General features: G+C 45.4%; 1 protein-coding gene across 1 annotated transcript; it reads right to left on the bottom strand.

Moving 5' to 3' along the window:
• Positions 1–1,504: 1,504 nt before the first annotated feature.
• Positions 1,505–13,278, bottom strand: LOC132568820 (transmembrane protein 126A-like). The gene is made up of 5 exons (XM_060234999.1): positions 13,080–13,278; positions 6,510–6,631; positions 3,855–4,048; positions 2,687–2,801; positions 1,505–1,729 (listed from the first exon to the last, which is right to left on the bottom strand). The coding sequence occupies exons 2-5, from the start codon at positions 6,614–6,616 to the stop codon at positions 1,525–1,527; spliced, it is 621 nt and encodes a 206-aa protein (XP_060090982.1). The 5' UTR covers positions 6,617–6,631; positions 13,080–13,278; the 3' UTR covers positions 1,505–1,524.
• Positions 13,279–13,915: the final 637 nt, after the last annotated feature.

Below are 13,915 nucleotides of genomic sequence, written 5' to 3' on the forward strand. Positions count from 1 at the left end.
ATCCAGTCCAACACTCTGTGTCACATAAGAGAAGCCATGTTGGATCAGGCCAGTGGCCCCTCCAGTCCAACACTCGGTGTCACACAGTGGCCAGAACATATATACACACTGTGGCTAATAGCCACTGATGGACCTCTTTTTATCTAACCCCCTCTTGAAGGTGGCTATGCTTGTGGCCGCCACCACCTCCTGTGGCAGTGAGTTCCATATGTTAATCATCCTTTGGGTGAAGAAGTACTTCCTTTTATCCGTTTTAACCTGTCTGCTCAGCAATTTCATCAAATGCCCACGAGTTCTTGTATTGTGAGAAAGGGAGAAAAGGACTTATTTCTCTACCTTCTCCATCCCATGCATTGTCTTGTAAACCTCTATCATGTCACCCCGCAGTCGACGTTTCTCCAAGCTAAAGAGCCCCAAACGTTTCAACCTTTCTTCATAGGGAAAGTGTTCTAGCCCTTTAATCATTCTAGTTGCCCTTTTCTGGACTTTCTCCAATGCTATAATATTCTTTTTGAGGTGCAGCGACCAGAACTGCACAGTCCTCCAAATGAGACCGCACCATCGATTTATACAGGGGCATTATGATACTGGCTGATTTGTTTTCAATTCCCTTCCTAATAATTCCCAGCATGGTGTTGGCCTTTTTATTGCAAACGCACACTGTCTTGACATTTTCAGTGAGTTATCTACCGTGACCCCAAGATCTCTCTCTTGGTCAGTCTCTGCCAGTTCACACCTCATCAACTTGTATTTGTAGCTGGGATTCTTGGCCCCAATGTGCATTACTTTACACTTGGCCACATTGAACTGCATCTGCCACGTTGACGCCCACTCACCCAGCCTCAACAGATCCCTTTGGAGTGCCTCACAATCCTCTCTGGTTCTCACCACCCTGAACAATTTAGTGTCATCCACAAACTTGGCCACTTCACTGCTCACTCCCAACTCTAAATCATTTATGAACAAGTTAAAGAGCATGGGACCCAGTACCGAGCCCTGCGGCACCCCACTGCTTACCGTCCTCCACTGCGAAGACTGCCCATTTATACTCACTCTCTGCTTCCTATTACGCAGCCAGTTTTTGATCCACAAGAGGACCTGTCCTTTTACTCCATGACTCTCAAGCTTTCTAAGGAGCCTTTGATGAGGAACTTTATCAAAAGCTTTCTGGAAGTCAAGGTAAACAATTTCTATCGGGTCTCCTTTGTTCACCCCCTCAAAGAAATGTAACAGGATAGTGAGGCAAGATCTTCCCTTACAGAACCCATGCTGAGTCTTCCTCAATAACCCGTGTTCATCAGTGTGCCTACTCATTCTGTCCTTGATAATGGTTTTGCGGACACCCCTCCCCCAAAGTACCTTTGTGGATCTGGCGCAAGAAATGCTGAGCTTGTGGCATTTACAGGAGGGTTGATATTGCCAGGTCCAGCACTTGTTTTTAAAGACAGTCTTTTAATGCAGATGTTATATTCACGAAGAGGGGGGGAAAGATCAAGCACATCAGTAGCTGTAAAAATTCTCATTTTAATCACTGAGTTCTTCAGAATCCCTCCCAGCTTCAGGCAACTGAAGCATTTTGATATATATATCATAATACTTTGAGCCCAAGTAGGTTCCCAGCGCAGCTTGCAAGATTGCCGCAAATCTCAGTTTTCTGTAAGCCGGATTGCAGACTCTCATCCAGTACCGGAACGTGTTCTCATTACCTGGCAAAGGAGCTGTGGAATACCTAGAAAAACAGAACATTTTCCTTCAGTGACGACGAAACCAAATATTCTAGCATCAAAAGTGGGGGGGGGGGTGCAACTGTGGTAAAGCTGTTGCATAAAAAGCAGCTTATTCTACTTTAAAATAAAAATAGATGCCAAGCCCAACTACAGTTTTTCAGGATATAGAATACCTGCTGAAAAGAGGGAGTTACGGGTTACATGAAAGCGTATTATGGTTCATGTACCCCCCCCCCCCAAGTGGATACTATTAAACCCAACTAGCTGTCTGAGAGAATAAACAAGTTGCTAGTGTCATTGCATTGGAGGATGTGTTAATGCCAATATAACTATGAAGAATGAAGGGACTAATTTGAACAGTGACTGGGAGAGAAGCATGTGTCGAAACAGTATGCCCTTCAGCTCAAACACCTGCAGTAGAGGAATTCTACATCAGACAGATGCTCAAAAATACCACAGGTTATTTGTTATATTAGTGCCACAGTCCAAGGAAAGAAACAGACACTGTTTTTGCAGGAGCACAGCTGAGACAGGCCAGTGTTGCATAATGAAGCTGGTAGCTGTGTCAGGCTGCAGCGGAAGAGCGGGGTCTGAGTAGTCACTCCTTAAAAGGCCAACAAGATTTCTGGATATGCTTTCAAGAGTCTGATGAAGGAGATTTGACTCTTCCAAAGCTTATACCCTGGCATTCTTTAAGGTGGTCTTTAAAGTGCAGTTTCTCTCCCTCGAACGATCAACATTGACAGCATTTATTTGCGCCTTCATTCAAGTGGTTATCCTAGAAAACTGACATGGGACAGTTTTTGAAACAAGTTATCCCAGCGTAGGACGTTACCGCAGTTTTGAACGTTTGCTTGGTTGTCAAGGATTGCAGTACATCTCCCAACTGTGACAATGCTCTTGGATGGCGGGCTAGTCCCATTTTGCAGGTGTGGTTTCGATGCAAATTACAAATATACCTAGTCGCGAGACCTCCATTGAGCGGAATAGCCATGAGTGCAGGATACAGACAGCCCATAAAGGCTCCAATTAATCCTCCTCTGACTGAGGCACAAGCTGCACAATTCAGATCACCTGGAAGGGAGGGAAAATAAAGCCACAAACTGGATGAAACCGTTCACATGTACCCCTTTAAAAATTACATCAGGTATGTACAGCATTACGGGCATCCCTTGATGTATGGACAACTCTCCTTTTTCAGTCTTCTAAAAAACCCGTATTTCCTAATTAGCGAGATGCTGCCAGACAGTAAGAAGCCGCTCAGAAATTACAGTAAATCGGAAAAGCTTTATTACTGCCCATCCTTTACTACAGCTGTGTAAACGTCTTGTCGTGGAAATTAAAACGACAGCATCAGACACATACATCTTGCTTTTGCCCTTTGGAGAGAGGAAGCACCCTGCACCCTCCCTTCCCACTGGTATAAGGCAGTGTCCATCGCCCAGGCAGGGGAAAAGGCAACACAGTAAGCCCATAACCTCTGCCACTGATGTGCACACATTACCAGGGTCTACAGTGGGTCCCCACTGCCTGAGGGCGCCTCGGTGTCCAGTAAGTGTTTTTAGAAAGTGGGTGGAGCTGGGTTGTCCCCCCCCCCCCTGCCCAAGCAAGGGTTCTGATTGGCTGATGTAGATATGATTGGTTGTGTAGATTTTTCAAAACATTGCTTTGGCAGCTGCTGCCACAACACGAGCATCTTTGCTGTGTGACTGAAAGTAAGCAGCGGCAGCCATCTTGTGCTGTGTCCACCACACAGTCTCAGAATTCCCAACGTGCCTAGAGGCTCAAAAAGCTTGGCGACCCTGGCCTAGAAAGCATAGCCCGGGGAAAGGGAAATGGGGCAGCCCTGTAAGCTCCTGGAGGATTGGCTACATCAGGGGTGTGTGGCCTAATATGCAAAGGAGCTCCTACAAAAAAAGCCCTGGGAACCCCTGTGCTATATAAGAAAAGGTGTGTGTGGAGGGGGGGGGTGAGCTTGGCCTGTCTTTTGCCTTGTCAGGTAGTTCTCATGCCCCTTGCTAGCAAAGCCACCCAACAGCATGTCTTGCAAATTTCCCCACTGTCTGCACAATGCGAGATGCCACGGTACATTTGAAAGGTTTAATTTTGGAAGTTTGAGCATTGTACCTTGCATTAAAGGTTGGGAAATGGCAGCTTCATAAACAGCCACAGTAGAGACAAATGGCAGGAACGCCATGGGCAGGGCGGATGCAACCCGAGCTTGGGTTATGTTCAGGGCTCTCCTCAGATAGTTGTTTGCTATTAAGCCGCACAAGCTTGAGTTTAACCCAAGGACGACGGATCCTGTTCGAAATAAACTCCTGTGGAAGAGCCAGGAGGGGGAAAAGGTATGTTAGAACTGCTGTGCAGAGCTATTAAACAATAATTACCTATGAATATGGTGTATTGTCTAGACCTTCCCTCTCATTCGTAACACAAACAACCCTATTTCTAGAACCTTATGGATATGGTATGTGCACCCAGTAAGCTGGGTGCTCATTTTACCGACCTCGGAAGGATGGAAGGCTGAGTCAACCTCGCGCTGACTACCTGAAAACCCAGCTTCCACTGGGGATTGAACTCAGGTCGTGAGCAGAGCTTAGGACTGCAGTACTGCAGCTTTAACACTGCTTGAGAACTCCTTAAATATCATCAGCAATGCTTGATCATGTGACATTAAAGCAGAACAACCATAATTGTTAAAAGCAGGGGTAAGAACTCGTTAGCTATGAGGGCCCTCACAACAGGTACCTGTGAGGTAGGTGAGACTGAGAGAGCTCTCCCATGAAGCTGCCCTTTCAAGGACAACCTCTGCAATAGCTATGGCTGACCCAAGGCCATTCCAGCAGCTGCAAGTGGAGGAGTGGGGAATCAAACCTGGTTCTCCCAGATAAGAGTCTGTGCACTTAACCACTACACCAAACTGGCTCTAGATACCTCATGAGAGGACAGGCCTAGATTCTGGTTGGATATCTGACAAGCTTAGGAAATTGTGTGGCAAACTGCTAGATCCTGGGGGAGGGGGATTACACAAGAATAAAGATTTCTCCTTCAATCCAACTGGCTGGCAGCACTGGGTTCCAACCTCCAGGTGGGACCTGGAGACCTCCCAGGATTATAACATCTCCAGGCAACAGAGATGAGTTCCCTGGAGAAAACGGCCACTTAGGAAGGTGGACTCTGCGGCCTCGTATCCCAATGAAGTCCCTCCCAGCACCAAACCCTACCTTTTTGGGCCCCACCCCCCAAAATCTCCAGATATTTTCCAACCCAGAGCTGGCAAACTGTTCCAGCTGACCAAACCTTATGTACCTCCATGAAGTTAAGGTGCAGAGGAGTGGAGCTGCCACAGCCTGGCCACAGGTCCACATTTCTTTATGATCCACCTTACTCAATGGGACTTTTAAGTCAGGTTACACAGAGTGAATGAATACAATCAAAAGGACGGGATCAGTAAACAGTGCAATAGGATTTTGGTTGTAGAACCAACCAGAAATATAAAAACAGGGCTGAAGCAAGGCAAATTGTAGGGATGCCAGGTCCAGTTCAAGAAATACCTGGGGACTTGGAGGCAAAGCAAGGGCGTTCTGGTCATCACATTCAAAGGGACCGCACACTTTTTAAATGCCTTCCCTCCATTTTCTTTTGAGGCTCACAAAATTGGACCCCCTGGTCCAATCTTTTTTAAACTTGGAGGTTGATTTGAGGAGAGGTACCAGATGCTATGCTACAAATTTGGTTCCTCTACCTAAAAAACAGCCCCCCCCCCCCCGAGCCCCAGATACCCGTGGATCAATTTTCCATTGTACCCTATGAAAACTGGTCTCCATAGGGAATGGAGTGCCCAGCAGACCCCCCCCCCCTCCCCACTTTCTGATGACCCGGAAGGGGGGTCATCCAAACTGGAGGATCCCCTGCCCCCACCTGGGGATTGACAACCCTAGCAAATTGTCAGCATCACAACATTAAACAAAGCAAAATTACACAGCAGGATCCAACTTCTAGCAAACTATCCACAATACTACAGATCAGTCCCTAATAATTCATCCAAGTAATTAGGAATCATTGTGTGCAGTGCTACCCTATTATCTGTGTAGAAAACCCCTCTCGAATCATTCAATTTTTCAGTTTGTGGGAAGGCAGGAGAATGGTTACGTTCATGCTGGCGATAGCCAAGGAAGTTCTCAGACAGATGGACAACAGCAATTCTCCACAGTCCGTGTGACCCCAGCATGCACTATTCCTCTGTCACTAAAGTTTATGCTATGCCCACAGTTCAGCGCTATAATAGTCAACACACGCATCCCAACTCCATCTTAATCTTTTCAGCAAGGTCATGAATCCTTGCATGTTCAAAAATGAGGGACAAAGGAAAGCAGAGATTGAGACCTAGGACCAAGTTCAATAGTTTCCACTGAAGAAAACAACGACTGCAGATTTATACCCCGCCCTTCTCTGAATCGGACTCAGAGTGGCTTGCAATCTCCTTTATCTCCTTCCCCCACAACATACAACCTGTGAGGTGGGTGGGGCTGAGAGGGCTCTCCCAGCAGCTGCCCTTTCAAGGACAACCCTTGCCAGAGCTCTGGCTGACCCAAGGCCATTCCAGCAGCTGTAAGTGGAGGAGTGGGGAATCAAACCCGGTTCTCTCAGATAAGAGTCCGCACAGTGGCCCACCATGGTGTTGTATATTTTGCCAAGCAAACCAAGACCGTTTACTTGGGGTCAGCGTAACCATTAGTGGTGTAAGACAGTTCAAAAGGCCTAGGGGCTGTCACTCACTGGTCGTTTGCTGGAAGCCGCTCAAACCGTTCTCGCAGAATCTCCGACCGGTCTTGTGCCAGGAGTCTCTGTGTTCTCGAGAAAGGATCGAGAGCCTCACTCGCCATCTTCGTTGCAGCAAGCTGGGGGAAACAAATCCAACCCGCGTCACGGCTCGTTCCCAGAGAAAGAACACCAGCAAACGAAATGGAAATGCAGCATCTCCAACTGAGTTCTGCGAAGCTGTTCTCAAAAGCCAGCTGCCCGGCTTCTATGCGACTGGTTATATCGGGGGTCTCCAACTTTGTTGAGCCTGCAGGCAAGGCAGGCGCAGCAATAAAATGGCTGCTGCGGGAGGTACAGCGAGCCACAAAGTTATCACTGCAGCTTAATTTCAGGAACACGGTGTGCCCGGGGATGTAGAATTCATTTGTTATAAGGGCCGGATCTGACATAAATGAGACTTTGTTGGGCCAGGCCATGTGTGTATCTGTTTAAGATTAGGTAGCAGAGATATAAACATCATAAAGGGACACACACAAACACAATTTTTTGATTCGTTCAAAAATAACTGAGAAGCTATGGCGTAAAATGGATGAAGATATGTTAAAATGGAATAAACTTAATTTGTCATTGCTGGGTAGAATAGCTGCAATTAAAACGAATATCCTACCAAGAATAATGTATTTGTTTCAAACTATTCCTATTGTGAACGATTTGCTAAATGGCGAAGAAAAATTTCAGAATTTGTGTGGGCTGGGAAGAAACCAAGGATCAAAATGAAAATTTTGACAGATGCAAAAGAGAGAGGTGGATTTCAATTACCGAATTTAAAATTATATCAAGAAGCAGTTTGTTTAGTGTGGATAAAGGAATGGATACTGTTGTTAAATAAAAAAACTCTTAGTGTTGGAAGGTCATGGAAATAAATTTGGCTGGCACGCGTATTTGTATTATGGAAAAAAGAAGATGGACGGTTTTTTCTCTCACCATTATATAAGAAATAATTTGTTAAATACATGGATGAAATATAAGAAATATGGAGATGAGAGAAGACCGCTATAGATAGTGCCAGCTGTAGTAATAAAAATAACGGCTGAGATAGGTGAAGAAAAGTGGTTGTCATATAATCAGTTATTAAAAATACAAAATGGCAAAACAGAATTGAAAACTGCTGAAGAGCTGAATAATAAATATGATTGGTTTCAAATGCAACAAATAAAAAGTTTGGTGGATAATGATATCAAAACTGAAGGAATAAGAAAAGAACAAACAGAAATGGAAAAAGTTCTGCTTGGAGACAATGAAAAATTAATTTCAAAAATATATAAATTACTTTTAAAATGGTCTACGGAGGATGAAGTAGTGAAATCTCAAATGATTAAATGGGCAATTAATGTAAATAAAGAAATACAGATGGAAACTTGGGAATACTTGTGGAAGAACTCTATGAAGCTTTTGACGTGTCATAGTATTAAAGAGAACTGTTTTAAAATGATGTATAGATGGTATATGACTCCTAAAAAATTGGCAAAGATGAACAACAAGATGCCAGATAGATGTTGGAAATGTAAAAAACATGAAGTTTCTTTCTACCATATGTGGTGGACTTGTGAAAGAGCAAAAAAGTATTGGCAGATGATTCAACAAGAAATTTCTAAGATCTTGGGATATGAATTTAAGAAAGTTGCAGAGACTTTTCTGTTGGGATTTCAAATGGAAAAATTTCCAAAAGAAGATAGAACTATAATTTGGTACTTGCTTTCAGCTGCTAGGACATTATATGCGCAGTTGTGGAAGCAAGAAAAAACAGCAGAGAAATGGGATTGGATTGTAAAAGTTATGATGTGGAGTGAAATGGACAAATTAACAAGAATTTTAAGATACTATGATTTAGAAGTTTTTAAGATGGAGTGGAAAAAGTTCAGAAGATATGTAGAAAAAAGAGTGGAAAGTAAAAGGACACTGGACAATTTTTGATAACAATTAAGTCTTCGAAAAAAGGAGAATATCAATTTTGGTTTTTATTAGTTAAGGGTACCTTTACATATTAAATAACACCGGCGGGGGTCAAGTAACGGGGGGAGGGGTGGGTAGAAAGTAATATATGGGATAGATAAAAGAAGTTATTAATGATGCAAGAAATATAATTTGTTACCATATGTTACCAAATAAAATTGTTTTAAAGGAAACAAACACAATTTAAAAAACAAACAAACTTAAAAACATTAGCACGTCTCAGTTTTGCCCTTCCTGGAAACACCCTCCTCACCCTCTACCTGCATGTAATGGTTGGTGACTTCTGTATCAGTGTACCTGAAGAAGTGTGCTTGCACACAAATGCTTATACCTAGAATTAACTTTGTTGGTCTTAAAGGTGCCACTGGACTCAAAACTTTGTACTGCTTCTTCAGTCCAACACAGAAGGTGTGAGAATGTTCACGTGCAGAAAGCCAGCTGCATCATCCTGCAACGTTACTATGAGCAAACAAGCAAAAGAAACCTGCCGAACCCCCATGAACAAGCTGACAAACGACCAATCCCACTGATGAAAAATTAGATCTCTCTTCGCAACTGGTGAACAAGACATGAACCGAACCAGCAGGTCTTCAAGCATCCCTGACTACGGTTAACATGATACTAAACCTGATACATGAGGCTTCAGTTGCTGCGGTTTTGTAGAAAACGACTGGTGCTTGCACAGGGGACTACTTTTACCTTTACCTTTTTTAGTCCCCTGTGCAAGCAGCAGTCATTTCTGACTCTAGGGTGATGTCGCATCACGACGTTTTCATGGCAGACTTTACAGGTGGTTTGCCACTGCCTTCCCCAGTCATCTACACTTTCTCTCCAGCAAGCTGGGTACTCATTTTACTGACCTTGGAAGGATGGAAGGCTGGGTCAACCTTGAGCCGGCTATCTGAACCCAGCTTCCGCTGGGATCGAACACAGGTCGTGAGCAGAGAGCTTGGAGTGCAGTACTGCAGCTTTACCACTCTGTGTCACAGGGCTCTTTGTTCCACTAGCATGTAGCAAATTATAACCCATTTACTTTATTCTATAAAACATAATGGGAGCAACTGAGACAGCCCCTACTGAGACGTGCCCTACTCCAGGGCATTCCACAAGCATTTGGCCCTTCATAATAACTGACATTTTGCTAGCAATAGGGAGAATAATAAAAACACTCAGAGGTAAATGCATGGCTGATGGCTTTTCCATCAGGAGAGATCCCAGATTTTCTTAACCACAGGTCCCGGTGATTCGAAAGGTCACAGAGTTCCTGTTTTAAAAGCCATTATCTGCTAAGAGACTGATCTCTGCCTCACATCCCACAAGATCAAAACTTCACATAACGTAACTTGATTTCACCCAACACTATTTGCTTATAGCATCTCTTATTTTCAGGATGCCAAAACTAGCCTCAGTGGAAAACTTAGGCCAAACTTTAACATCCTTCTGAAATGAAATGCAACTTACAGTCACTTAGGGTTTTTTTGTTGAACCTGAAACAAAACACAAATGCATATAAAGAACGGACATTACCAGGTGAACATGCAAGCTTCATTTTTTTTTTTAAAATGTAACAGTGGAATGCTGTAGCCACCAAGAATCATAAGCACAAAGCCAGTAAGTGGGAGAGTTTTAACATGTACTGAGCTTGACCACTCTTTATATTACTATCTTTATAGGCCACTTTTTCCCTATGGGGACCCAAAGTAGCATACAACGTTCTCCTTTTCATTGTATCTTCACAACCCAGTAAGGTAGGTTAGGCTGACTGTGCGACTGGCCACCTAGCAAGCTTGCATGGCACAGTGGGGATTAAAACCCAGGTTTCCCGCATCCTAGTCCAACACTAACCCAGGGGTGCCAAACTCGAGGGCTGAATCTGACATAAATGAGACCTTGTCGGGCCGGGCCATGTTGGGTTGGAGTGGGCCACGTGTGTACCTAACTATGATTAGGTAGCAGAGATATAAGCTTTATAAAGGAAGCAGATAAGCACAAAGATTTTTTTAAAAACCTTAAAACATCCTTAAAATATTAGCACATGGTCTTAAAGGCGCTTTCTTTGTATTTCTCCCATGGGGTCCAGGGAACCAGCCAAAGGAAGCTCTGGCTCTTTCCTTCCTCAGGGGACCAGGAGGGGGAGGAGCCTCAGCCAATAGAAGGAAGAGAGGCTTCGCTCCGAAGCTCTGCTGTATGATTGAGACAGCCTGGCAAAGCAAGCTCTCCCTTCCCCGCCAAGAGAGGTGCCTTAACAAATGGAGAAAATACAGGTTTTGCTCTGAAGCTTCTGCGGTATTGAGCACACCTGGCAAAGCAAGCTGTGATTCAGAAGGAAGCAAGAGAGAGGGAGAAGGAAGCAGCTGACAGCCAGTTGCTCAGGGGCCTGATACCCCCGCTCTAACCATTACAGCATGCCAGCTTTTCTTTTTATGAGTTCTGCATTCAGCTCTCTTAAAGTGCTAGAAAGTCTGCATTTTTGAAGCTGAACTTTGCAATAGCAAACAGAGAAGCAGCCTAGAGAATAAATAGGTCAATGCATTTCCTTGTACTGCAGCTACAGTTGCCAACCCTTCAACTGGCCACTGTAGTTACCATTTTAACAGCAGACTGGCACTATCAAGTGGAAAAGGTTTATATTGGGCAAAAACTTCAATTATTTATTTACATTGTTTATAATTTGCCTCTCTTGAAGGGACACAACTCAGATTACAAAGAGCGTCAACAAAATGGAAAATTCAATAAACAATGCATTGTAAAAATCAGGAAACAACCAAAAAGAACTGAAGTATAGCAAAGTCATTAACATGACACATTAAGTGGTGCAAACCCCTCACTACATAACAGGAACCTGCTTACAATAAACTACACACAGCAGCATAGAGCACAGTCCTTAAACATTTTCCCAAGTAAGTTTGAGAACTATTTTGTACAGTGCAACCCTATTTCATGTGCAAAAAAAAGCCCTCTTGAATAATTCAATTTTGCATAGTTTGTAGAAAGCCAGGACTGCTGGAGCCTTCCTAACATCAGGCAGGCAATTCTGTCAAATGGGATCCACAATGGAGAAAGCACATGTATGGCAAGTTGTTGATTTTGCCCATTCAAAGGCTAGCACCCAACTGACATGAGTGAGGCTGTGGTGGCAGCACACACGGAAGATACAGTTCCATGAATAAGAGGGATGGGCAAATTTTTGCACAAACTACTGTTAAAGGGAAAAATAACACGGTAGCTTTTCTTCCCACAGTTCCAATTGCAGAATGCCAGAGGACACAACAGCCATTCTCTGTAATAGTTACAGTTTTTCTTTCTAACTTAAAGGTCATCTTATACATCACTGTTGATTAAAAAACAGAGGCTGCCTCCGTGACAAACAAAGCTGTAATGTCCACGTTGCATCAATTAATATTCAAGATCAATTTGAATAATTTTGCTCCCACTATATTTCAACTCCACATGATTCCTCCTTTATGGGAGGCAGCTATAGGGTGAGAGTTAATACTTTCTACCCTGCTTTAACCTATTTATATTTTAAAGACTAACAACATTTGTGGCAAGGTGTGAGCTTTCATGAGTCACTTCTCACTTCTTCAGGTACAGGTAGAAAAAGAAGTAAGCAGTGACTCACGAAAGTTTGTACCCTGCCACAAATTTTGGTAGTCTTTACGGTGCTACTGGACTCTTGCTCTTTTTCTGCTGCCATAGACAAATGTGGCTACCCATCTTGAACTATTTGCATTTGATACTACTTTCTGTGGTTTTGCTGTTACCGAAAATGCCAAATACAAATATAATTGATAAAAAAAATCACTTCTATATTTTCAACTTTGCAGTTTACATTGCTTAATCACACATGAAGAGGAGCTTTAAGAGGGGATTGAATAAACATATGGAGCAGAGGTCCATCAGTGGCCATTCAGGAGAAGGGAACTTTGGCTCTCCAGATATTTTTTGCCTACAACTCCCATCAGCCCCAGCCATTGGCCATGCTGGCTGGGGCTGATGGGAGTTGTAGGCAAAAAACATCTGGAGAGCCAACGTTCCCTACCTCTGGTATAGATGGAACTCTCGGGCGGTGATGCTCTGTATTCTTTGTGCTTGGGAGAGGCAACAGTGGGAGGGCCTCCTGGCCCCACTGATGGACCTCCTCATGGCACCTGGGTTTTTTTGGCCTCTGTGTGACACAGAGTGCTGGACTGGATGGGCCATTGGCCTGATCCAACAGGGCTTCTCTTACGTTCTTATTACTTTATTGCCAAGGGCGGTAGAAGAGAGAATGACAAGGGTTCAGACATATACATGACACACCTACCTGAAAGCCAGCCCAATTGAAACAAACTGATTCTACTTCTAAATCAGCATGCGCAGGATTGCTGCCAGATCCCGGTTAGGGAAGGATACATAACACCACCCACGCCGTGTGCGCTGAAACCGGCCATGCCAAGCCGTTTGCCGCCCCACCCCCCACCCCCAAATCACAAAACCTCTCAGGCTGCAAGCACCACTACCGCCCCGTCACCAGGCTGAAATGACCTTGAGTTTGCCCAACCGAACCCAAGTCGCCGTCCTTCTACTCACCTAGCGCTCCCTTCCTCCTCCCCAAAAGCCGATCCCTACACGAATTCCTCAAAACGCCACTAAGAAAATTCGCCTCCGCCCCGATAAGCAGGCGCAAAGCAAACGCTCGTTTCACAGCGTGAGCACCATGCACGCCCTCCCCGCGGGGGCCGCCATCTTGGTGAGTCACATGACTCCCGCGCCGCTTCCCCTCGAATCCGGCTCGGATTGGCCAGTCACCCCGCTTCTTCAGCACGCCGGCTTCCGATTGGCTGAGGCGCCGCGGGCGGGGCGGTGGGCGTCCGCCCGTCAGTCAATCCATCAGGCCGGGGCTGGGCCGGGCCGCGTTGCTAAGGGAGGCGGCGACCGCTGTGCCATGGAGACGGCCCTGAGGCGCCCGCAGGCCGCTGCCGAGTGACTGGCTGGGACGGCCGGAGCTCCCCCTCCGCGGAGCGCTCGATGGGGGCGCAACAGCCCGCGAGGTGAGCCCGGGAGGGGAGGTGGAGGGGCGGACGGAGCTGGGAGCCTGGCCTCGCCCTCCCAACCCTCGTGTCCGTCAACCCGCCTTTTCACACGTGCAAGATGCGCGTTTCTTGAAATCACTTCGCCAAGCCGGCTGGCAGCTTGGAGAATGCATTTGAGGTTAAAGTTGCTTTCTTTCCACCTCTCCCTCCTCCTTCCCCACCTTCCTTCCTTCCTCTCTCGCTCCTTCCCTCCCTTCTTCTCTCCCGTCTTTCCTTCCTTCCTTTCTCAAAGCCGGGGTCTCCAGGGAGCGCCTCAGGAGGACCTTTCCAGGGCTGTCGTCGGGGGGCGGGGAGACAGACGCCCTCCCTGCAGTGCTGGTCTTGCACCCCCCC

This window comes from Heteronotia binoei, chromosome 3 (genome assembly GCF_032191835.1).
Source record: "Heteronotia binoei isolate CCM8104 ecotype False Entrance Well chromosome 3, APGP_CSIRO_Hbin_v1, whole genome shotgun sequence".
In the NCBI taxonomy this organism is placed as follows: domain Eukaryota; kingdom Metazoa; phylum Chordata; class Lepidosauria; order Squamata; family Gekkonidae; genus Heteronotia; species Heteronotia binoei.